At 38.6% G+C, this 26558-nt stretch overlaps 2 protein-coding genes and 1 long non-coding RNA gene across 4 annotated transcripts; 1 reads left to right on the top strand and 2 right to left on the bottom strand.

Moving 5' to 3' along the window:
• Positions 1-263: 263 nt before the first annotated feature.
• Positions 264-3129, bottom strand: LOC124536831 (nucleoporin NUP42-like). Of its 2 annotated transcripts, none has more exons than XM_047113455.1 (2): positions 2548-3129; positions 264-1035 (listed from the first exon to the last, which is right to left on the bottom strand). In XM_047113455.1, exons 1-2 carry the CDS (start codon positions 2639-2641, stop codon positions 347-349), a joined length of 783 nt encoding a protein of 260 aa, XP_046969411.1. In that variant the 5' UTR covers positions 2642-3129; the 3' UTR covers positions 264-346. The 2 variants fall into 2 exon arrangements, with proteins under 2 accessions (XP_046969411.1, XP_046969412.1); XM_047113456.1 differs by lacking the exon at positions 2548-3129 and adding an exon at positions 1121-1252.
• A 5610-nt stretch (positions 3130-8739) lies between these two features.
• LOC124536862 (stimulator of interferon genes protein homolog) lies at positions 8740-25370 on the top strand. The gene is made up of 8 exons (XM_047113502.1): positions 8740-8900; positions 8980-9050; positions 13143-13193; positions 14558-14796; positions 16223-16483; positions 21626-21794; positions 24301-24414; positions 25017-25370. Exons 2-8 carry the CDS (start codon positions 8981-8983, stop codon positions 25112-25114), a joined length of 1002 nt encoding a protein of 333 aa, XP_046969458.1. The 5' UTR covers positions 8740-8900; position 8980; the 3' UTR covers positions 25115-25370.
• LOC124536863 lies at positions 16956-17732 on the bottom strand. The gene is made up of 3 exons (XR_006966907.1): positions 17554-17732; positions 17072-17464; positions 16956-16993 (listed from the first exon to the last, which is right to left on the bottom strand). It is a non-coding gene; the product is annotated as an uncharacterized LOC124536863 (long non-coding RNA).
• Positions 25371-26558: the final 1188 nt, after the last annotated feature.

The raw sequence follows: 26558 nt of genomic DNA, 5'->3' as shown, positions 1-26558 counted from the left end.
CTTCTCATTTTACTCATAATTCTCCTTTTTTTCTGTTCATAAAATGTGATACCGATTTTTAAATTAAAAAAAAAACATGTTTTCTGAGCCATAACCCTAGCTGAGTTATTAAAACTAAGATTTAATGATATCTTTATTCCTTCTTCTTTAGGTATAGACTAAAGTTAGTTTTATTTTGATAAGAAATGTGGTTATATATAACATTAAAACTATTTGAGAATGCAGAAAATCTGAGGAAACATCTTAGTAATGATATTAAAAAATAAATAAAATAGTTCTAATTTATTATTATGATTATTAACTGGTTTTATAATCTGTTAAAATAAATAATACTTTAATGTAGAATCTATATACAGAGACTCTTAGGAGGAGGTAGCTCTGGTATGGAACCTAAACTAAACTCTAAGCTTTCAAAAGCTTCAAGGTCACTTCTTGATAAATCTTCCAAGTTGCTATAAATTCCTTCGTCATTGTTGCTTTGATCATATGTATTCCCAACCACACCAAACACATTTGTTGCTGGTTTCTCAGATATTTGAAAAATATTTTGTGCAGTATTGTTGAAAGGAGAACTCATTTGTTGGTCGAAGGGAGTGTTATGTAAACTTTGGGCTGCACGGGCAAATACACTAGCTGCGGTATCTGTAGTCTGATTAAAAGTGTTCCCAGTTTGTGCGGGGCCAAATATGTTTTGTGACGCTTGAGCGAATATTGATTTAGCTGCCTCTTGATTATGTGTTTGAAAAACATTTCGAGCTGGGACTGGTTGTCCAAAGGTGCTCTGATTGGCTTGAGCAAATATTGATTTAGCTTGATTATTTTGAAAAACTGATGATGGATTTTGTGGTGGCCCCAATCTATTAAAAACGGATCCTCTTGATGTGGAATTTTGTTCATAATTAGGCACAGTATTGAAAACTGAATTATTTTGAACAGCACTTCGGAATATTGATGATGCAGCATTGTTTGAGTTTCCTTGTCTCATGTTATTGTCAAACATTTCTTCATTTTGTCCCTCATTATGTGATTGTGATGCTGTAAACATTAAAACTTCAATATTAAAAAAAATCTCATTCAATACTAAAATTAAGAAGTAAATGAATTGAACATTGAATATTACAAGTGCTAAATGAAACAATCAATTATTTTATAGCTACTAATCAGTACTCCTTGAGATGATGTAAGGATTGTACCAAATCCCTATACACACAAATCTTCAGGCATTTAAAATTTATGGTGAAATAACTAAACTAACATGTACATAATGGACAATAAAAGTACAGTGTAAACTCTATATAACGACACTGAAGGGACTGTGCATTTTATGGCGTTATAAAGAGTGGTCGTTAAATGAAGAGAAGAAAAATCAGAATTCGAAAAAAAAGTTTATTTTAGTCTATTGTTAGTAGTTATGTACAAAAAATATATATATCTTATTTGAACGCTATTGCGTATACTCTGATATTTTTGTCTGACGCCTTTTGCTGCACGACCAATTTTGTTGTATATTTTTAATTTTTTTATTTATATCTTATATAAAGGAAGTAATTTAGCTGCTTTCAGAACTTCTTTAACGCTTGGCGGAGGCTCAAGCTCATCCGTCTCATCTTCTTCATCTCTTTATTCTTGAACCTCAGTTTTTTCTCACTGAATCCAAAATTTCTATGTCTGTGAGTGAAGCCGTTGTAAGCAGGCAGTTGTCTACTTCGATGTAGGTTTGAAAATTTACCGTATTTCCTGCCATGTTGACCTGCTGAATCCATTCAGTTAATGGAAGGTCGTCGTCGCTATCAAACTCAAGTTCTGTTTCCACCTCATCAATCGTAGAATACATATGATAACGTTGTAATCCATGACTCATACTTATTAGGCATGGTCACAGTCTACACGTGCAAGCAAACCCAATTTGTAAACAAATTAACGAATTTCTTAGAAAGTTCCTAATGCGTGGTGCCGACATTCGAGTTTATTGAGGGCTAGAATAATAAAGCGACAAAAGAACGTACACAGATGCGCAGTTTTTTCTAATTTTAGCAACTTAAAAGGAAAAAAATTAATTTTTATTTCTCAATTTTTGTCGTTATTGAGAGTGGGTGTGATGCTATGTAGAGTGTATCATTGTATGGAATACAAGCTAAACCAACTAAAACCAATTGATTTCGACGCTTTAGAGAGTTTGCCGTTAAATCGAGTGACGTTACATGGAGTTTACACTGTATTATATTTATTTTTGGGCGTTTGGTAATATTCAAATGTTTGATTATCTTGCTATTACTTAATGATTGTAGTCATTGTTATCAGTGTTTAACACTAAAACTACCGATGGAAATTAGTAACTTGTGTATGTTAGAGATAAATAAATCTTTATTTATTTATATAATAATATATTAAGGTACTTTTTGTTCTTATATTTTGAATATGTTTGTAAGTGAAAATTATTCTGCTTATATTCCTTACTTGGCAAGCTTAACGTGCAGGTAACTTCTACCAGGTGTTATACATAAAAAAATTATGATTACTTTTCCCATTCCACTCACTTCAACTCACCTCGATAAGAATATTTGCTGCCGTAAATATGTTCGAATCTACAACTCTGCCCATAACGGCAGTATCCTTGTTGAAAAAATTTACAAACAACCATTTTTTAGATATTGAAATAAACTATTATCTGGGGCTTAGTTCAAATGTATCAGTTAGATCGAAATATTCCTTTAGTAACTTTCTGTTAAAATTTCTATTTTTTGGACTAAGTAACCAAATATGTCAATAAATTAATTAATTTAAAGAATTAATTACGTATTTTCTTAATTTTACTGCAGAATAATGTAATAGTTGGTATTTTATTAAGTATCAATATCAAGTTATCAACTGTTGACTGAATATTGACAATAAATTCAAAATTTGATTTGTCAATGTCAATTAAAATATTCTCCAGATACACCCATATCAATTTTCAGTTACTTCGCACTTATTCGTATTCTCCTTTTATGATTTAATGAAATATGATTCTTTGCGTAGCTTATAATTTTAGTTAGTTTTTTTTCTGCTATACAAAAATCATCTATTAGTCAATTCAATTCAATTCTTGGTTTAATGGCTTTTAGTTGTGCCGACAGGGCACAGATTATTTCGCCAATGTCACGTAGGATGGAGAAGACACGAAAGAGATTGATCGGAACAGTTGAGGAAACAAACTCAATTAAATTTATAAGACTAGCATAGTAGTAGTAATTTCCTTGTTAATCCTCAACCTAGAACAACACAAACATTAAGGGTTAATAATATGTTACAATAAAAATAATTGTTAGTAGTCTAAACTATATATACTAAAATAGAACACTCAATGGGGCTATTCACAACTTAATTTTATCACATTTAATATATTTACATAGAAAAGATGGATGTAAGGGGGCGCAGGGATGTAAGGGGGCGTTAAACCACACCTTAGTGCCCCAAGCCAACCTCACCTGCCCGTGGTGAATTCTGCCGACCAGCAAACGAGGCTCTGGCGACCGACTGATGGCGGTATAACCATCAACAAAATAGGCGTAGCTAAATACCACAGGTCGATGACGGGCAGCAGCGTCACCGGTGCGAAAAGCTACGTCCTGCGATCGCCAACCCGCCTGCCCAGCGTGGTGATTATGGGCACGCTGATAATATTGCTAATATCCTCCATATGCAGCACTCACGCAAGCCACTGCCCCCAGTTCCCGGCAGCCCCAGTATTCCTCGTCATGTTGGCGACGATGGTAACGGCGGGACGGGGAGTGCTAAGAATCACCGGGCTACGGGAGGCCACCACAACCGACTGACCCTGGCGACGTACAACGGACGCACGCTACGGCTTGACTCGCATCTAGCGCAACTTGAAGTAGAACTTGGGAAAATTAGGTGGCACATATTAGGGCTATGTGAAGTCCGTAGAGAGGGAGAGGACACCGTAACCCTCGATTCGGGCCACCTAATGTATTTCCGAAAGGGAGACCAACAATCCCAAGGTGGCGTTGGGTTTCTGGTAAATAAGTCCCTAGTTGACAACGTTGTGGAAATCTCCAGTGTGTCGAACAGGGTTGCGTACCTTATAATAAAGCTTACCGAGAGGTACAGCCTCAAGGTGGTGCAAGCGTACGCACCGACCTCGACACACTCGGACGTTGAAGTGGAAGAATTGTTCGACGACATATCGAGGGCCCTCCACTTCACCACGAAAACCCACTACAACGTTGTCATGGGGGACTTTAACGCTAAAGTGGGAGTACAGAATTGCAGCGAATCGGTAGTAGGACCCCATGGATTTGGAAGCAGGAATCATAGGGGGCAAAAGCTTGTCAACTTCCTCGAACGAGAGGGGCTCTTCTTAATGAACTCCTTCTTTAAGAAGCAGCCGCAAAGGAAGTGGACGTGGCAAAGCCCCGACACTATGACAAAAAATGAGATCGACTTCATAATGACGGACAAGAGGCATATATTCAGAGACGTCTCAGTGATAAACAGGTTTAATACCGGTAGTGATCACCGATTTTTCCGAGGCTCTCTGAATATCAATTTTAAGGCCGAGCGCGTCCGTCTGATGAAGTCCACGCTCCGACCAAAGCTGCTAAAAACCATTGCGGGATCTGAAACATTCCAGTCAATCCTGGAGAACCGATTCGCTGCTGTGGAAACCACAACTGACGTAAACCAGAACCTCGAAAATGTAGTTCGAATTCTTAGGGAAGAAGGCACGAGATATTGTGGCATGCAGCGTAAGGGCAGGAAGTCCAACCTTTCGGAAGAGACTTTAGGGCTCATGAAGAAACGACGTGAAAACCCACCTCTCACTTCGTCAGAGAAACGGCAATTAAACAAGAGATCAGCAGGCGCGTACGACACGACCTCCGGTGCTCCAATACTCTTGCAATTGCAAGAGCGATTGAGCAGAATCGGGGGTCTAAGGTGTTCTTACAATCTCTTGGAAGGAGCCACCTGGCGAAGTTGACCACAGCAAGGGGAGAAGTCGTTTCTTCCAAGCCGGCAGTACTTTCGGAAGTAGAGGACTTCTACGGCCGGTTATACGCATCGCATGCATCTCGACCTGATCCCGAAAATGAAGATTCTAGAGCTACATTAACACGCCATTTCTCCGAAGACCTGCCTGAAGTCAGTATTGGCGAAATCGAGATTGCTCTTAAACAGCTTAATAATGGAAAAGCTCCTGGAGAGGACGGCGTTACCACGGAGTTATTAAAAGCAGGAGGTAAACCGGTATTCAGGGAACTCCAGAAGCTTTTTAATTATGTCCTCTTCGAAGGGAGAACTCCAGAGGCGTGGAGTAGGAGTGTGGTCGTCCTGTTCTTCAAAAAGGGAGACAAAACCCTGCTGAAGAACTATCGTCCCATATCCCTACTGAGCCACGTCTATAAGCTGTTTTCAAGAGTGATCACGAACCGTCTTGCGCGAAGATTCGACGAATTCCAACCCCCGGAACAGGCCGGGTTTCGGACCGGATACGGCACCATAGACCACATCCACACAGTGCGGCAGATTATACAGAAGTCTCAAGAGTATAATCGGCCCCTGTGTCTCGCATTCGTGGACTATGAGAAGGCCTTTGACTCGGTTGAAATCTGTCGTATAAATATTGTATAATCGTAATATCGGCTGTTCTAGAGTCCCTGTAGCGTTGATAAGTTGATTGGCGATACATCCAAGAGATGAGATGTCTCTATGAAGCTGCCACCATGTCTGTCCGAGTACAGAATCAGCAAACAAATCCCATACCATTGCATCGAGGAGTGAGACAAGGGGACGTTATTTCCCCCAAATTGTTCACTAATGCAATGGAGGATATGTTCAAGACGCTGAACTGGAAAGGACGTGGCATCAACATCAATGGCGAATACATCTCTCACTTGAGATTCGCAGACGACATCGTCATCGTGGCAGAAACGCTGCAGGACCTACAACAAATGCTGAACGAGCTGGCTGATTCTTCTATGCGTATCGGCCTACGGATGAACTTGGGTAAAACCAAGGTCATGTTCAATGAACATGTGCTACCGGAACCGACTGCGATACACGGCACCGTCCTCGAAGTTGTTCAAAAATATGTCTACCTCGGGCAGACATTGCGATTAGGTAGAAACAACCTTGAGGACGAGGTGAATAGAAGAATTCAGCTAGGTTAGGCAGCGTTTGGGAAGTTACGTCGGATCTTTACATCGTCAATCCCGCAGTGCCTTAAGACGAAAGTCTTTAACCGGTGCGTCCTACCCGTCATGACATACGGAGCCGAAACGTGGACACTCACGACAAGGCTAGTCCACCAGTTTAAAGTCGCTCAGCGTGCTATGGAAAGGGCTATGCTCGGCGTTTCTCTGAGGGATCGCATCAGAAATGAGGTGATCCGTCAAAGAACCAAAGTCATCGACATAGCCCACCGGATTAGTAAGCTGAAGTGGCAGTGGGCTGGTCATATTTGTTGTAGAACCGACAACCGTTGGGGAAAACGTGTTCTAGAGTGAAGACCATGTCTCGGCAAACGTAGTGTAGGACGTCCTCAGACACGGTGGAGTGACGATATACGCAAGGCGGAAGGCAGGAGCTGGATGCGAGTAGCCGGAGAAAGACCACAGTGGCGTGCGCTTGGAGAGGCCTATATCCAGCAGTGGACAACAACAGGCTGATGATGTGATGATGTGATGTGACATAGAAAAGAACAAATCTATTAGTCTTCGTCCAACTACTCACTGATATTCACTCGATTTTTGACGTTAATTCTACTATCACAAGTAGGTAGTGAAAGCATTAATTATTATTGTCTGACACCATACACTAAGCCATTTCAAAAATTCCAAACGAGGTTTCAGATCATAATATTATTTATTCGATCACTAAAGAATTTGAAAATATGTAACTGATTATGACTTATTTTTTAATGCAAAAAAACAACTTTATTAACATAAGAATTAACAACATTAAATGCTTAAATATATATATACAAATATGAACTAAAACTAGTTACTGTATAAATCTTGACCGCGTGGAATGGTGGCAAGAATGCTAGCAGCATTTCCCCGTTAAATCGCAATTCCGATCCTCTGGGCAAAAAACGAACCAGCCCTCCTGTCAACAGTGGAGGCAATGAGGCGAGATAAACTTTTGATGAAGCTTTTTGCACCACTACTCCAAGGGCCAAGCGTTTCGACAGCAAATGGAACAAAAAAGTAATTAGATATAATATACGAATGTTTAGTTACTTTTTTTTGGCTTCAGCTTTTTCCGCAGCGGCACCGGCTCTTAACATTGTTTCTCGGATATGAGATGGGGCCAACGTGTCAACACATGTAGCGTCCCACACATGGGCCCGGCCTCGTTCCCAGGGAACCAATGTTAATCCATCAGGTCTCTTACCATCATCACGACTAATTATTATTATGCATAATAGGGATACGACAACTTACCTCGACCTAGAACTCCTATAGTAGCAGACTTCAGCGTTATAAAATAACACCTGCTTATACCAAACATTATATAATCCTAAAAATCGAGGGTTTTTCTAGATTGTAAATACATTTTGTAAAATTTTCATACCAGATATAAAAACCAAACATGAATATATTTTTTTAGTATTTATGATTTAAATAACTCTTTGATCATTATTAATACATACCTAACTGCCTACTCTTCGCTCCGAATATAGATTCTACGGAGAAGAACCGACTAGAAACTCAGTAGTTTGATAGTTTTTGTTTTTTTTTAACCGAGCATATATTGTTGAGCTGTCTTCCAATATATTCTGTCAAGTCAGAAATTCAATAGAGGTTTGAGCTTCAACCAAAAAACATAGCAGTTTTTAGTCTATTTCGACTTTTGTTCAGATTTAACAATCGAAAGAAACGATTTATATTTTTAACCGACTTTAAAAAGGAGGAGGCTATCAATTTTTTTTTGTCTGGGTGATAATTTTTTTTGTTTGTGAAAGCTATTGCTGCCCATGTGGTCACATTTTAATTTAGTCCAGTTCTGATGATGGTATCCATATGAAAAACATTAAATTTGCATTATGTGCGTAATAAATAGTTGAATAACTCAAAATCACACTATGTACCAATTATGATGATTCATTTTATTGGAAAGGATATTCTTCAAGGGTAGTTTAGTGAATGTTTGGTTCGGTTCTGAGCATTAGATCCAAAGTAACAGAACTCTTCAATTCTCAGGAGCACGTTAGTGATACGCGGCCGAATCTTTTATAGGTCATTTGGATATTTGAGTGACCTTCCGTAACGTGGTTTTGGTCAAGAAATTGTCATAGTTGAATATGATAATCAATGGAACTCATTAACGGCTTACAGTAAGGGTGCGATATGTAGCAGAATTTTTTACTGTCTTTAATCAAATTTGAATATGCTTCCGTTCATTGCTGCATTGCAACATGATGTGATCCTTGTGACATGATAATAATTGTAACTACATTATATAATCGTAAATCGACTTTTAAGTAGTCAAAAATTTTTCATTTCATTTTGCTTAGGACAACTCTTAAAAAATATTTTGAATACGTAATTATTTTTTATTATCTTTTTAGTGCATATTAATTTGTTTTGAAATAGTGTTTTGTTTGAAGACGGTTTTTCTTTTTGTTAAAATTATTAATATAAATAATTAATTATTTTTATTTATTCATTGATCGGCCATCCATTATCGCTGTTAATATTAATACTGCAATCTACACACATGTCAATTATCAAAACTCAATGTCAAATAATTGTCAATTGACTATATTATTTGTTATCATTAATAATATTTTAGGTTGTTTAATACATAAATCGAAATATTTTATAAAATGTTTCGAAGTTTATAATGACCATTTTCAATCTGTAAATTAAACTGAAATTTATTTTAAATCGTCCAAAGTGAGATGTTTAATTTTATTAAATTTAAAGATGTTTTGCATAAGTAGAAAATATATAAAAAAACTATTTTATTTTTTAGAATGAGTAAGAAGAATGATAAGCTGTATGTCTATGCCTTAGAGATCTTTTTTGCCTGTGGAATATCTTTTGGTATGTTATTACTTTTTGGTATGTTATAATAATTAATACATATTATCGTTAAGGTTACTGTGCTATGCTACCAGTTATGGTTACTTTGTACTTACTTTGTTTGTGGAAGAGGAGGCCTTATCTCAGCAGTGGGAAATTTACAGGCTGTTACTTTACTTTACTTTACTGAAGTTTGCAGTAGGTAGATTCTTATCCAATTTTGTGAAATTGTCATCATTAATTGTGAAATTTTTGAAAATATGGTTTGTTTTATATTATAATTCAAACTCAAACTCAAATAACTTTATTCAATATAGAAGTATTACACTTTCTTATTGATGGCTAATTGACACAGTACCACCGGTTCGGAAAAGAAAATACCCTGATAATGTGTTCCATATATTTGAATACCTAGGGGTGCTTAGAAACTACATGCACTTTCCTTGTCAATATTTATGTCAAGATTTGAACTCATTTATTTATCAGTCTCTAGGGTGCGCTAGATTTGAGTTAAAAGGATAGCTTAAACATTTAGAATTTTAGACAACTTTGGTTGTAAGTATAAATATTATTAGGAATATTGGAATATAACAATTAGTAAACTACATATAATAGTAATAATAGTTAATAAATTAAAATAATAGTAGTAAAATGTAATATAGTAATTATTACTATTATGATAAATGTAAAAAAAAATCCTCACTACCAAAAGACTTCTAACAAATTAAATATTCACAATTTAAATTTGTAATTCAATAAACATTGTAAAATAAGGCTTGATCTTGTCTATTTCCATTGTTTTGACATTTAATTAGCGGTTTAGTGAGCAACTGCATTATAGACCATTCCAATTCCCAAAAAAGATTAAATAAAACCTTAGTTTTACGTAAGGGTCGGCAATAGAAATTCGCATCCCGAATTTGATGATAGTAGGGGTTGTTTCTTAAAGGGGTTGTTCCCCTCTCTCGAAATTTACCACTCCCAACCCGTGGAACCCCATAGTTTTTTTTTAATGTGCGTTTAAAGTTACGTGTAACGGATCGATATTTTACATTATAATTAACCTTAAATCATTATTTTTATGTTTGTTAGCTTTTTTCTGTATTATATTTTAACAAATACTATATTAATTTATAGTAAAAATAAACGTGTAAAAATTTAATTAAATTTTCTATTGTAGTGATTCTTTTGTAAAGAAAATAATAATCACCCAGAAGATTTTACGAACATGATAATAGAATACAATATAACATAAAATATAAAAAAGATCCATTTATCGCATTATTAAATGTAATCAAGTATATATACAGATAAATGGTTCTTATAAATTTCTAAAATATACCTATTTTTGTTTCTATTTTTCACCCAAGATTAACAGCTGTGAGGGGCACAGGAGTGGCGAAGCCACTCCGGCAACAAAAATAGTAGATAGTTATAGTAGCTAAGGATAGGTTAGGTTAGGTTAGATTTTATGACCAAACGCTGCGCAAGCCGAGCGAGCGAAGCGAGCGTGCCGCGGGAGCGGCCGGCGCAGCGCCAGAAATCACATTAAATACCAATAATTGGAATTTTATATCTATCCCCTTCCAAAATTTAACTAACAGTATGAATTTTGAAGATTTTAGTATTGAAATTTAAAAATTGAAAAAAAAAACTAATGATTTCCGCGCGGGGGGAGTGGTGGTGTAGGTACTACACCACCCCCCCTTACCCCCCACCCCTTCCCCAACCTTAAATTCGGGATGCGAATTTCTAATGCAATCCCTTACGTAATTCATGCGATTTGCTACTAAATTATTTGCTAAATTAATATATCTTTATTTATATTACAATACTATTGCACTTAAGCACTTATTTCGTTATTTTCACTTTTCAGTTTTCACTTTAATTTCGTCGACGTTCGAAACGCCATTTTTTCGTAAATCCATAGTCAATATCATAGAGTAAGCAAGCTCTCGACCTATGATATCCTTTTAATTTGTTGTCAAATTTGTTTATTTGGCTTTCTCCTATCGTGTAGTTCAATGTAACTATGTGCGCGCGCATTATAAAAAATCACTCATATTTTTTCATAATGAACAAACACAAGTGTAACATCAAAAACAATGAATAAACGACCTTATAATAAGTTAACATTAGGTCACTACTAACAACACACCTACTTTTTAGTTACGTCACTTTCTAATCTGACAGGATGTTATTCATGAGTACGCTCTTTGATAATTATAAATAGTAATCAGAAATATGAATTAGATAAACTTCTCAGTAGTACTACTAGTAAAGTTTTATTAGTTTGTAACTGATATACATCCACTCTAAGTTATGTCTGTACTTAAACATTAAATTACACGCGTATATAGAAAAAGGTTTTATGTAGACCATTACACGCTTACTTAACTAGAGTTCCTAGGGTTTGCAAGGGATTTTCTGAAGACATTTTTAAGGTAGTAGTACATTATTTTGATCTATCTCGTAGGATTCCGTGAGCGTTTAATCGCAAAAAATGTTTTTATTTCTGACATAGCTTTAGAAAGCTTATAAATTATCAGTGTTTTTCTACTATATTGGGCATGATTTAAACATCCTGTTTAATTACTCTATCTACAAACTGCATCAAAGTCCATTATGTAATTTAAAGAACTAAGCATACACAGGGACAGACCGGCAGCGGTAACCGGCTTTGTTTTGTACTATTTAATAATAGTTAAAACATATAACGCTAATACGTCAGCATACATTTTGCAAGCGTAACATCATTATCATAACATAATATGAAACAATGTCGCTTACCGCTGTCTGTCCCTATGTACCTACATATGCTTAGATTTTTAAAATTACACAACGGATTCTGATGTGTTTTTTTTTAATAGATAGAGTAATACATAGACAATATGGTAATAACACTGAAAAATTTAGAAATTTCTAATGTTATGTCGTAAATATATTTTTTTGTAGTAGTTTATTTAGTATTAACATGGCATTCGTGTGAAGCCGCTCCATCTATTTTATTATATTTAAATGATATATATTTTATATACAACATTAATTAATTATACAAACAACAACAACAACAGCCTGTAAATTCCCACTGCTGGGCTAAAGGCCTCCTCTCCCTTAGACGAGAAGGTTTGGAACATATTCCACCACGCTGTTCCAATGCGGGTTGGTGGAATACACATGTGGCAGAATTTCTATGAAATTTGTCACATGCAGGTTTCCTCACGATGTTTTCCTTCACCGCTGAGCACGAGATGAATTATAAAGACAAATTAAGCACATGAATCAGCGGTGCTTGCCTGGGCTTGAACCCGCAATCATCGGTTAAGATGATGCCACTAAACACTGGTTCTAACCACTGGGCCATCTCGACTCTAGATAGAATTAATTATACATCTAAACCGATTTTCATATCTTCGATGAATGACTCTTTATTATGAATTGAGTAAGATCTAGGATTGTCGTTTTTCTGGTTCTCGACAAAGGCTCGCTAAAATTTTAATTAGTGGGGTATAGTAGTCACTTTCCATCAGATAAGCCTTCAGATCGTAAAGAAGAATAAAAAATGAATAATACTAACCAGGGCCGTATTTAGGGGAGGGCAACCGGGGCAACTGCCCTGGGGCTACATTAGTGGGGGCCAAAGTTTTCAGCAAGTTAACAAATACCGAGATATAGTCAAATTATAATAATGTTATTATTTAATATTTTAAAAGTTACCAATACAAGTAAATAAATCATAGCTTACTGATTGAAATAAAAAAGTAATTAATTCATGATAATATAATTATTAGGTTGTTCACGCTTCTGTTTGTCTAGGGCCCCCACTGCTTTGTGGCCCGGGGGCCTCCAGACCTTTAAATCCGGCTCTGATACTAACAAGTTAATTTCAAGCTTTGTCGCACTCACACTTTTGGGACGGCTTGAGCCCTAAGCCGTATATTTACGTATCGTGGCACAATGGTTGTGTTGTATTTCTTGGCACGTAGGGCCTATTTAAAAAACGTTGAATGTAAACAACATCTCATTTTTCATTAACATTTCTATTCGTGAACCCGTATCGGCGGGTTGTGAAAATGTTTCAATTATTTATTTCATATTTTTGTTCTGTTCTAGGCTCTCAAAGTGTACATTTTGACAATATACAGACATGGCTAGCGATTGTTGGTGAGTTTATTTTTATTTTCTTTCGTTAATTTTTTTAAATATTTTTATCGATATTATAAACGTAGACTTAAATCGGTTTGATTTTTATCTTGTGTCTTTTTATTTTGTTTTATTCACGGGAAACATACTATGCTGTATGTTTTATGCTATAATACAGAATAACCAATTAAAAAAAAAAAAGGAGGAGGTTCTCATTTCGACCTGTATGTTTTTTTTCTGTTTGTTACGCGATAACTCCGCCAATTATGAACCGATTTGAACAAATATTTTTAGGCGTATAGGTAATACCTCAAGGGTGGTCCCATTTAAATTTAATAATAAAAAAAACAACCCCCAAGGGTGGAAAATTGGGGATGAACTTTTTTATACGCAATATCTCCGCCGATTATAAACCAATTTGAACGATTTTTTTTTGTGTTCACGCAACTGAAGTCGGTTTTATTTTTTTTTAAAGTTAATTATTTTTATAATATCCGGGTAGGCATATGACTCCACTTCACCTGATGGTAACTGAATATCCTTTCTCTGTAGCGAAAAGAACAACATTGAAAAACTCGACAAGATTAGACTAAGATCTTTTAGTCGCGAATCCAGGTTATTGGGTAATGAGTAGAAACAGAGTATTATATATATTGTTTTCGAATAATTTGGGTATGATTGATAATATTGATATACCACTATATTATTTATTTATTTTTATTTTATGGTATAGGTTGGCGGACGAGCATATGGGCCACCTGATGGTAAGTGGTCACCATCACCCATAGACAATGACGCTGTAGTTAATATTTCTTAAATATTAACTATTCTTTACATCGTCAATGTGCCTGTAGTTACACTGTCTCACTCACCCTTCAAACCGGAACACAACAATACTAAGTACTGTTATTTGGCGGTAGAATAACTGATGAGTGGGTGGTACCTACCCAGGCGGGCTTGCACAAAGCCCTGCCACCAAGTAAATATATATAAATATATATATTTTTTAATATTATGCTTATATCAATTTTTAAAAATGGGAACAATAAGGATTGTACTGGTAATTTAATTACAAAAAAAATGAGTAGTATTATTATTAATTTCTTCCCTAGTTATATTATTTAACGAAAATGTATGCTGTTTCTTCGGAGTTTTCATTAAGTGTAAGAGATTATACTAATTATCGCTGTTTGGTGGTAGGAAACCAACCCAGAATCAATTTGTGTTGCCAGCTACGATAAAAAAAACCATTATTAAACATATTTACTGTTCATTTATTTATTTATCTATAATTAAGATAAAAATACATCTGATGTTCTGTAATGTATAAAATTTAATTTGTTAATTAGGCTTGTAATTAGTATGAAATGTTTTTGTCTTTCCAGCCCGCTATGTCGTCTACAATTTGATCGTAAAAGGCATACACGAATCCAGTGTTCTCGGTTTCAACCACTTTCAAACAAGGAGTAAATTGGATTTCAACAAAATATATAATCAGAGCAAAAATTTCCTCATAATATTCGCAGCATCTTTATGCTTCTTACTTTATTCGAAGCAAAGGATTTTTGACGAAGGATTTTTATTGTTTTTTATTGGACACCTCATAGCAAAATATCCTGAAATTGTAAGTATTACAAAGTTTTTACTCGTTTTTTTATGTTATAAGTTGGTGCACGAGTATATGAGACAACAGACAGACAGATCGCAGGTGGTCACCACCGCCTATAGATGATTGAACTAAGATGTTAAGTCCAACGAGGCTGTAGTTACACTGGCTCACTGACCCTTCAAACCGGAACTCAATACTGCTGTATATTTTACGGACAATATCCGATGAAATTTTTCTCAATGTTAAAATAATATAATTATAAATAATTTATATACAAAATATAAACCGACTTCAAAATTAGTAACAGCCTGTTAACTAAAATAAAAAATATATCGATGAAACTACTAGACCGATTTTAATGCAACTTACACCGTTCCTTCAATTGAAGTGTACTTAGCTTAGATTAGAAATGATCATATCGATACGACCTTTAGTTTTCGAGAAATTCGTGCTGGTAAGTCTAAACGGAACATCATAGTCAAATATTATTAAATTTTAACAATGCTACATACATACACGTCGAACTGATAACGTCCTGTTTTAGAAGTTTTAATATGTTATAGTTAAACATGTTTAAGTGCTGGCTACTACTTAGTAATCAGCGTCGACGGTTAGTCCTAGTAACTTATAACCGCCGATCATGATGTACTAAGTACGAATCTGGTCGGCAAAATCGGTACATTAAAAGGTTATTAGGTTATTCCCATGAGAAGACACTGTCATACGCTTTTAATTCCTCTAATGTCAATACCGCTGTGTCTAACCGCCACATCATATATATATAATATATATTTTTAGAACCAGAAGTAGGAAGTAGGTTAACCTCTAAAACAATTATCTTTAATTTATAATAACATTAATAACAATCAATCTACCACAAAAGAAAAACATTTAGTCTACAACACAAATAACTCAATGTGTCAACCACGAATTTTTTTTTTTTTAAAGGGAAATTGTGTGACTTGACGCAGATGTTGCTTGTTTATTCCAACAATATATATGTACACGTAACTAATGTAGCTTGTAGTTACTAGATGGCGTTAAGTCAAAATAAATAATTGTCTAAATCGCGATGTCAAGATTCGAAAACGATTATATATAATGTTATGATTTTTTTTTTGATCCAACATGATTATCAGTGGCACATATTAGTTTTACTGTAAAGCATCCTTAGGATCTTATTTCACATAGTTTTTTATTATTATCGTTTAATTAAGATTTAAATAATTTTCAAATTAGGTTAAGATGTTAATTGTTTTCGTAATTGTGACACTTATTATTATAATCAGTGTACACATTGTTGAACAACCAAATTCGGTTCAGTGGTTTGGCCGTAAAAGAGCGACAGACAGACAGACAGACAGAGTTACTTTCACATTAATAACATTGATATAGATATAACGTAACATATTTTATGTAATTTTTTTCTCGACCACGCCAGGAACAAAAGTCTTCGACGATAAACTATGGTTCGGGGATGGCGTGCAGTTTCTTCGAAGGGTACCTCGCGCACATCATTCCCAGCGATGGGGCTCGGTTCGTGGGCTTCGAAGATAACATCAACATTTACGAAGCGAAGCAAGGCGTTGTGTTTCCAGTGAAGAAGTTATTCATAGTCATCACCAAGTCGCTCTACTGTCCCCCGGATTTAAAACATTTCAATAAGAAAAACCAACCCCTTCCGTATCTAGAAGCGTGTCAGGTTAGTGCACCAGTTTGTTATGTTCTTTGTAAAAGCCTAACAATAATTAATAAGCCTTTTTTTTGTGGGTAGACTTACAAGTGTGTACATCTTCTCTACAAAGCTCCTAAACATAATTTATAATTTTATTTATTTTAAAAACTTTTATCACATGAATTAAAATTATAATAAAATCACCACTCCTTTAATTTTCACTTTTATTTTGCACAAGAAAAACCTTATTTACAACAAACATGGACCAATCACTCAAAATGTCCTCTAACTTTGATGAAATAGTGAAAATATTTGATTCTCGAATGAAGAACTACGAAGAGAGGCTGAAAAAACTTTCCCCGCCATCTGCTGCTCCCTCTATGGATTTGAAGTCATTGGCCAGTGAGTTTCTCGACTTCAAAGTCTTTGTTTGGAAGACTCTCACACTTATGAAATCACAAGTTGAGATGTTGACCCTTGGTCTTGAACGACACGAAGCTCACTTACGAAGAAAAGTCATCCTTATCCATGGTGTCCCTGAAGAAAAAAATGAAAAGCTTGACAACACTGTTCACAATATATTAACCGACCGATTAGAGTTGTCCGAGGTCAGACCTAGTGATTTGCAAGTGTGCCATCGCCTGGGAGTTCATCAAGGTAAACCGAGGCCTATTTTAGTCAGGTTTAACAATTATAACATGCGCCAACTTGTATGGAATTCTAAGACTTCACTTAAAGGGTCCGGCATTACTATATCAGAATTCCTTACGAAATCCAAACATCACGTTTTCATGGAAGCGCGAAAACATTTCGGCGTTAATAGCTGCTGGACTTCTGATAGCAAAATTATCATACTGCTCCCTGACAAGACGCGAAGAAAAATTGAAGTTATGTCCGATCTCCAAGCTATTATTTCAAAGTTCTCTTCCTCTTCGAAGCAAGACTTGCCCGATCGTCCGGTTATCAAGAGTGCCGACAAGGAAAAAGAAAAGCCGCTCGTGAAATCTCCTAGAAAAGTTAGGCGCAAACTGTAACTTAGGTATTGTTTTCGTACAGCCACTATATAAAATATTTTAAATACTTTAACGTAAACGTACCTCTTCACTTTGGTCGGGTTACATCGTTTGGTTTTTTTTATGTCTTTCGTTGTAGGGTAACTAAACTTTTTTTTGTAATTCCTTTATGTAATAAGTTATTTGTTATTATTAATTTACTTTTTAAATTGCTCCTTCGTAATTTGCACTAGTCATTGTCATTGTACGTGACATACGATATGGGGATGTCACTGTTACACATGACAGTGACAGCGCATTTATAAAGCTTATTACAAAAAATGTTTTCTATGCTTATTAAGTTATCTACTTATAAGTGCAAAATGCATTTCTTATTTATTTATTTTTTTTAATTTTGAGTGGTGTTATTGATATGTAAATTTTGTTGCATTTTTTTTTTTGTAAAATAAATTAAGTAAAGTAGATATAGTAACTTAGTCATTTTAAATTTATTTATTTCTTATTTTTTTTTTTTTTTAATATTTTATATATTATTTTCTTTTTTTTTTATATTATATTATATATATTTTTTTTTTTAAATTTTTAATATGGATTATGCCGATCTACTCAACATTAGTTCAGATTCTTACTCTTCTTCTTGTGATGAATTTTTTAGTGCCGAAAGCGATGGTTCCCCTGACATTTTGTTACATGACCAATTAAACGCTATTTTTTCTCCTTTTCCTCTTAACCTTAATATCGTCCACATTAACGCTCAGAGTATCCCTGCACATCTCTCTGATATTTCAATGTCCTTCAGTAACAGTCAAGTAGACGCTATCTTGATTTCGGAATCATTCTTAAAACCTTCACTTCCCTCCGTTCAATTCTCCTTACCCGGCTACAAGTTAATAAGAAACGATAGAACGGGAAAGGGTGGGGGTGGGGTTGCTATCTATCTAAGAACGGGAATCCCATACACGATTGTACTGTCCTCTCCTAACCAATACTCCGAATCCGCTGAATTCCTTTTCCTTGAAATTATCCTTGGCCACTCCAAAGTACTCCTAGGTGTCCTGTATAGTCCCTCAATTCACATTGATTATTTCTCCTCCCTAGACAATATCCTAAACAACCTTTGTCCTTTGTACCAACATCTTCTATTGTTAGGAGATTTTAATACATGTTTAATAAAAAATGATTCTCGTTCGAATAAGCTTCTATCTATTCTGTCGTCCTTAAACTTACATTCCCTCCCTCTGTCTACTACACATCACTTTCCTAATACTACACCTTCTCTTCTCGACCTGATTATTGTTTCTCTTCCTGATCATGTTGCCACCCACGGTCAATTACCCTCCTGCTTCTCCTATCACGACCTCATATTTGTCTCCTATAATGTCCGCCATTCCAAACGAAAATCTTTATATACCTTTCGTCGTAGCTTCAATCAAATCGACAATGACGTGCTAAAGCGTGATGCTGGTAACATCGACTGGACACCTATCTTAGACGAAGATTGCATTGAGAAGAAGGTCAGCCTTTTTAACACCAAATTGAAGGACCTGTATGATTGCCATGCTCCTATTAAGCGAGTTAAGTTGAAGCACCGACCAGCTCCCTGGATCACTTCCGAAATAAAGGAAATGATGTCAAAGCGTGATAAAGCTAAAGCTCGCCTTAGAAAATGGTCGTCTGATGATAACTTGGACCGGTACAGATTACTGCGAAACCGATGCAACAAATTATGTCGTGAAGCGAAGCGTAGATACATCCACGACACTATTCATAATTCTGACAGTAAACAGGTCTGGAATTTCCTAAAAACTTTCGGTGTTGGTAAAGTTCCCGTTTCTGGTGACAATTTAGTGGATCTCAATGCTTTAAATTCACATTTTTCTACATCTCCTATTGTTTTGGACGATGTAATTAAATCAAATACTATTTCGGACTTGTCCAAACATGTATTACCGCAATGTTCTTCTTTCTCTCTTCAGCCAGTTACCGAAGATGATGTAAAGAAACATGTATCATCGATTAAATCAGCTGCAGTTGGTAGTGATTCGATTTGTTCCAGAATGATTCTCCCTATTCTCTCTGAGCTCCTTCCTGTCCTGACGCATCTGTATAATTACTCCATTTATACCTGCACTTTTCCATCAGTATGGAAAAATGCTCACATTATCCCTCTACCTAAAATACCTAACCCTAGTTCTCCTTCACACTATAGACCAATTTCAATCCTCCCTTTCCTTTCTAAAGTTTTGGAACATATCATTCACGAACAGTTGGCGTTTTACCTCGTGTCTAATCGTCTCCTGAGCCCTTGGCAGTCTGGTTTTCGAGCTGGTCACAGCACGGTTACAGCGCTTCTAAGGGTTACGGAGGACATTCGATACGCTATGGAGAATCGTCAACTTACTGTAGTTGTATTGCTTGATTTTAGCAATGCATTTAACTCGGTAGATCATGATGTTCTTTTATGCGTTTTACGATCTTTAAACGTGTCATCCTCTGCGTGTATCTGGTTTGAATCATATCTTCGAGGACGCTCGCAGTGCATTCAGTTGGGTGAATTAAGCTCAAATTGGAGCGCGCTTAATTCGGGCGTTCCTCAAGGCAGTGTGCTATCCCCTCTTTTATTTTCTGTCTTCATTAATACTATATCAGCGGTAATTTCTTCTAAGTTTCACCTTTATGCAGATGATCTACAATTGTATCGCCACTTTAGTGTTGTGGATGTTACTACGGCTATTACTGGTATAAACGAAGACCTCAAACGGATTCACAATTGGGCTAACAGTTTTGGCCTTGTCGTGAATCCCGCAAAATCGCAGGCATTAATTGTTGGAAGTCGGTATATGCATAAATGTCTCTCTTTAAATAGCATTCCTCCTTTGGCATATAACGGCATACCAATTAATTATACCGAGCATGCCAAAAATTTGGGTCTTCTTTTCAGTAGTGACCTGTCCTGGTCCAAGCATATCAATGAGGTAAGTAAAAAGATTAATTTCTCCTTTCACTCCCTTAAACCTCTTCAATATTTCCTTCCTACAAAAACAAAAACTCTTCTTGTTCAATCTCTTTTGCTTCCTCTGATAGATTTTGCTGATTCCTGTTTTCTCGACGCTACTGAAGAACTGCTTGATAAACTTGAGAGAACTACAAAATTTATGCATCCGCTTCATTTTTGGTCTACGCAAATTTGATCATGTCTCTAGATTTCGAGCTGAACTCAAGTGGCTTCCTATACGTCTTCGCAGGGATACTCACGTTCTATGTCTCCTTTATAATATACTTTTTAATCCCTTATATCCCAATTACCTTCGAGAACGTTTCAAGTTCTTGCATCCTCCTGGTTCTCCTTGCCGTCCTAATGTCCAGCTCCTACTACAAATCCCTTCTCATAATTCTAATTTTTACACCTCCGCTTTCACAGTGCACGCAGCGCGTTTGTGGAACGCTCTGCCGTGCACGATTCGCACTTCTAATTCAATTCACATTTTTAAAAAGAAGTTAAAAGAGCATTTCTTATCAGTCTCCTAATTTTGGCATATTAAGTAGTGTATATGTATTTATATGTATGTATATTATAAGCATTTATATATGTAAACTTTAATGTATTATATATTTATATATTTCTCATTTTTAGTTTAGTATCTGTTTTAGTTTTATTTTGTAATTGTAAACTCTTGCCTGTCTACCTTTCACTGTTCTGTCTATTCTCACTCTTCTGGGTATGCTGGAAGAAATCTCTTATAGGGATAAGCATACCTTTTAAATTTTGCTTTCCTGTGACTTATATATTTGTATCTGTACTGTATCTGGCAAATTTTAATAAACTGTTAAATAAATAAATAAAATAAATAATACCACGTACCCACAGCTTCACACATTTTGTACTTATTCATTTACTCAAGTTATCCGTGTCATTTTGTATTTTAATTGGGATGTATTTCCCGTCCCAAGGTATCCTGTTATAAGCGATCGCATCACAGGATCGATCAATTAATTATTATTGGCGTCCAAACAGACGAAAATCATAAAAGCTCATTATTATTCCAAAATACCAGTCTCTTAACTGTTTCCGCCGCCGCACCGCACGTCAGTCTGGACGGATCGACTCGCAACTCGGGAGGTTTCTATTTCATATAAAGGAGCACCACTTTTTCAGTCGCTGGAGGATGTGGAAAAGGACGTCGCCGGCGTCAAGAATCGCACGTACCGCAACTCCGCCTACAAGATCTACCGGCCCGGCCTCCCGCCCGTCTACCTCGCCGCCGAGTGCGCCACCCCGCTGCACACGCTGCACCGCGTGCTCGAGCGCCGCGCGCTCTACCCCGGTCGGTCCCGCGCACACTCACACACACGCACACGCCGCACCGCGTGCTCTACCCCGGTCGGTCCCGCGCACACTCACACACACGCACACGCCGCACCGCGTGCTCGAGCGCCGCGCCCTCTACCCCGGTCGGTCCCGCGCACACTCACACACACGCACACGCCGCACCGCGTGCTCTACCCCGGTCGGTCCCGCGCACACTCACACACACGCACACGCCGCACCGCGTGCTCGAGCGCCGCGCCCTCTACCCCGGTCGGTCCCGCGCACACTCACACACACGCACACGCCGCACCGCGTGCTCGAGCGCCGCGCGCTCTACCCCGGTCGGTCCCGCGCACACTCACACACACGCACACGCCGCACCGCGTGCTCTACCCCGGTCGGTCCCGCGCACACTCACACACACGCACACGCCGCACCGCGTGCTCGAGCGCCGCGCCCTCTACCCCGGTCGGTCCCGCGCACACTCACACACACGCACACGCCGCACCGCGTGCTCTACCCCGGTCGGTCCCGCGCACACTCACACACACGCACACGCCGCACCGCGTGCTCGAGCGCCGCGCCCTCTACCCCGGTCGGTCCCGCGCACACTCACACACACGCACACGCCGCACCGCGTGCTCGAGCGCCGCGCGCTCTACCCCGGTCGGTCCCGCGCACACTCACACACACGCACACGCCGCACCGCGTGCTCTACCCCGGTCGGTCCCGCGCACACTCACACACACGCACACGCCGCACCGCGTGCTCGAGCGCCGCGCCCTCTACCCCGGTCGGTCCCGCGCACACTCACACACACGCACACGCCGCACCGCGTGCTCGAGCGCCGCGCGCTCTACCCCGGTCGGTCCCGCGCACACTCACACACACGCACACGCCGCACCGCGTGCTCTACCCCGGTCGGTCCCGCGCACACTCACACACACGCACACGCCGCACCGCGTGCTCGAGCGCCGCGCCCTCTACCCCGGTCGGTCCCGCGCACACTCACACACACGCACACGCCGCACCGCGTGCTCGAGCGCCGCGCGCTCTACCCCGGTCGGTCCCGCGCACACTCACACACACGCACACGCCGCACCGCGTGCTCTACCCCGGTCGGCCCCGCGCACACTCACACACACGCACACGCCGCACCGCGTGCTCTACCCCGGTCGGTCCCGCGCACACTCACACACACGCACACGCCGCACCGCGTGCTCTACCCCGGTCGGTCCCGCGCACACTCACACACACGCACACGCCGCACCGCGTGCTCTACCCCGGTCGGTCCCGCGCACACTCACACACACGCACACGCCGCACCGCGTGCTCGAGCGCCGCGCCCTCTACCCCGGTCGGTCCCGCGCACACTCACACACACGCACACGCCGCACCGCGTGCTCGAGCGCCGCGCGCTCTACCCCGGTCGGTCCCGCGCACACTCACACACACGCACACGCCGCACCGCGTGCTCTACCCCGGTCGGTCCCGCGCACACTCACACACACGCACACGCCGCACCGCGTGCTCGAGCGCCGCGCCCTCTACCCCGGTCGGTCCCGCGCACACTCACACACACGCACACGCCGCACCGCGTGCTCGAGCGCCGCGCGCTCTACCCCGGTCGGTCCCGCGCACACTCACACACACGCACACGCCGCACCGCGTGCTCTACCCCGGTCGGTCCCGCGCACACTCACACACACGCACACGCCGCACCGCGTGCTCTACCCCGGTCGGTCCCGCGCACACTCACACACACGCACACGCCGCACCGCGTGCTCTACCCCGGTCGGTCCCGCGCACACTCACACACACGCACACGCCGCACCGCGTGCTCTACCCCGGTCGGTCCCGCGCACACTCACACACACGCACACGCCGCACCGCGTGCTCTACCCCGGTCGGTCCCGCGCACACTCACACACACGCACACGCCGCACCGCGCGCTCTACCCCGGTCGGTCCCGCGCACACTCACACACACGCACACGCCGCACCGCGTGCTCTACCCCGGTCGGTCCCGCGCACACTCACACACACGCACACGCCGCACCGCGTGCTCTACCCCGGTCGGTCCCGCGCACACTCACACACACGCACACGCCGCACCGCGTGTAAACATACATTGAATTATATTTTATAGAACAAATTAAATTACTTTAACAAACACAAATACGTATTATATAAATATGTTTTTCGGTGAAAAGTCGTTGATTATTTGCTGAAATTTAGAGTTTCAATGCTCAGTATCCTACTCAGCATTGAAACTCTGAATGTCAAACTTTTGTTAGGCGTTTTTTTTTAGGATCTCGTAGAAAACTGCTTAACAGAATTAATAGTATTAGTTTAAGTAGATTGATTGAAATGTATTCACATTTTAATATTTATTTTTATATTCGGATTTCGAGCGTGATTGTACCATATTGTAACATTGAGACAAAACACAAAAAAGGTACGATCTCGATCAAAATCAGAATGTAATATTTGAAAAGTGATTTTTAATAACTTTTTCTACAGAACTCTTGAATATCGACACTGAAGAAGTAGTTTCCGACTTCTGCACGATGCTGCGTTCGATAATCAGCAGGAGTTCGGACTGTCGTGACAAATGCGAATTAGTTTTTTACGATGGTAATTTATTAAATCTTTATTTTAGATAACTTATAAGTCCAATAATTTAATTTCCAACTGCGTCAGTAGAAGAATTTTTGTTTTGTTGACTGTACAGTACCGGGGGCTTGCAGGTGCGTTGCCGGCTTTTAAGGAAGGAGTACGTCTCTTTTCTTGAAGGTTCCCAAGTCGTATCGGTTCGAAAGCGAAAGCGGATTCCACAGTGTGATTGTGTGCCGCAGAATATATGTGGCTTGGTAGTGTAAATAGATATAGTGACAATATTGGTGGAAAAATGAAAATCAAAATATACATTATTCAAGTGGGCTTTTATAAGCACTTTTGAATCGTCATTTAAGTGAAGCTACCACCGGTTCGGAAAGTAGATTCTACCGAGAAGAACCGGCAAGAAACTCAGTAGTTACTCTTTTTCAACATTTAAAAAAAATACAGTCATGTTAGTTAATGCAATTATTTAAATTAATATATCCTGTCTGGAAGTCAACAGGTAGAAAATATGGATAAAATGTTTATTTCTTACAGAGCCAATACGAGTAGTGATCACTCGGAAAGACCCTTCACTTGATATTTTTGTAATGTTTTTGATTTTACGTTATTTTCAGACAAAGATCCAAATCTGAATCTAGCGGACATCCTACTGGAGAAGATAAAGGAGTTGGAACCGGACTTTGAAAATATTATAACATCCGAACCTCGCTGAATCGATTTCATCGTTAACTGATTTTTTTTATATTTTCATTTACGTTTGTAACATTAATCTAATTTTTTTTTCAAGCTGTACGCAACGGTCCAAAAAGGAACGGTCCAAAATGGTTACCAAGATTCATCAATGTACGTGTGTTTGAATATCCCGCCATTAGTTTTAAACATATTAGCATGTAAAGGGTATCATAAGAATATTTATATCATCGAGTGATACTAGCTTTAAATTAATTAATTCGTTCTAATGATCGAACGATTTTTGTATAATTTTTTTTTTTTTTATTATAAATATTTCATTCTAGTATAGTACGACACAACTTAGATGTCGCATCGGCAAAATCCGTAAAACCGATCACATACGAATTGAGTACGCTATCCCAAATTATCAATATTTATTTCTCACGCGAATATGATCTTTTCACAAACGTAATAACTTGTAATATCACATGACCTATTATATTCGTCAATTTGACGCATCGATTTACACGCACTTGCTTTCTCTGACGCGCGAATCTATAGCGACGAATAGCGTCGAATGGCGCGATAGGGCGCTATTTCTATTGGTCGTGTAAATAGGCAGTAATCGGTTTTATTTTCATTCCATTGCGTTTTCCGATGCTACATCTAATTTGTGTCGTACTATAAGTCTCTTTGTAGTATATTTTAACATTGAATATGTCTGGGAGCTGATTATATTGCCGTCCTATTCTCTCATTCGAAGTTCGTAGAGACAGCGAGTTTATTAATCCTGTCTAAATAATGTACAGTTGTATTTCAAAGAGAGATGTTTGACAATATTATAATAAGGGCATATGATACTTTTCTGAGGTTGGTGTCGCATTGGCGATGTTGGGAATGGTTAATATATCCTACAGCGCGTGATGGTGCCACTCACCATCAGACCCATTTGCGTATTGCCTATAATGACTATTATTACATACTTGTATTAAAATGTCTATTTTTATAATCGTTACGAACTTACCAAATATAATGATAAGTGAATTTCGTTTAAGAAACAAGATGTTAAATTATTGAGTGATCAAATCACATGTTGGCTATATTTTTTTTATATTAATTATAAAGTGATAATTGAATCTGGACAAATACTACTGAGCTGAGTTGTTTGAGAATAATCATCTCGTCTAACAGGTTGAGGGAGAGTGTCTCGGATAAAATATTATATGTGTTTATTCTTTGCATTTTTTATTGCTACATTATACAATATGTGATTTAGTTAAGTACTGAATATCTCTCTAAAAAATTGTAACATATTTGTAATACAGACTTGCATTTATTATTATTAAATCAAAGTCAAAAATGTTTATTCAAAATAAAGCGTTTCTTATTTATTGATGGTCAAGAAAATAAGTCTACCACTGGTTCGCAAAGAAAGTGGCGCAGTGGCGTCGCAACATCGAATCTTAATGTGGGCAAGATACAGT

This window comes from Vanessa cardui, chromosome 17, assembly GCF_905220365.1.
Source record: "Vanessa cardui chromosome 17, ilVanCard2.1, whole genome shotgun sequence".
Taxonomy (NCBI): Eukaryota; Metazoa; Arthropoda; class Insecta; order Lepidoptera; family Nymphalidae; genus Vanessa; species Vanessa cardui.
Note: the sequence above shows the minus strand (reverse complement) of the source record. Positions and strands in the feature narration are given on the sequence as shown.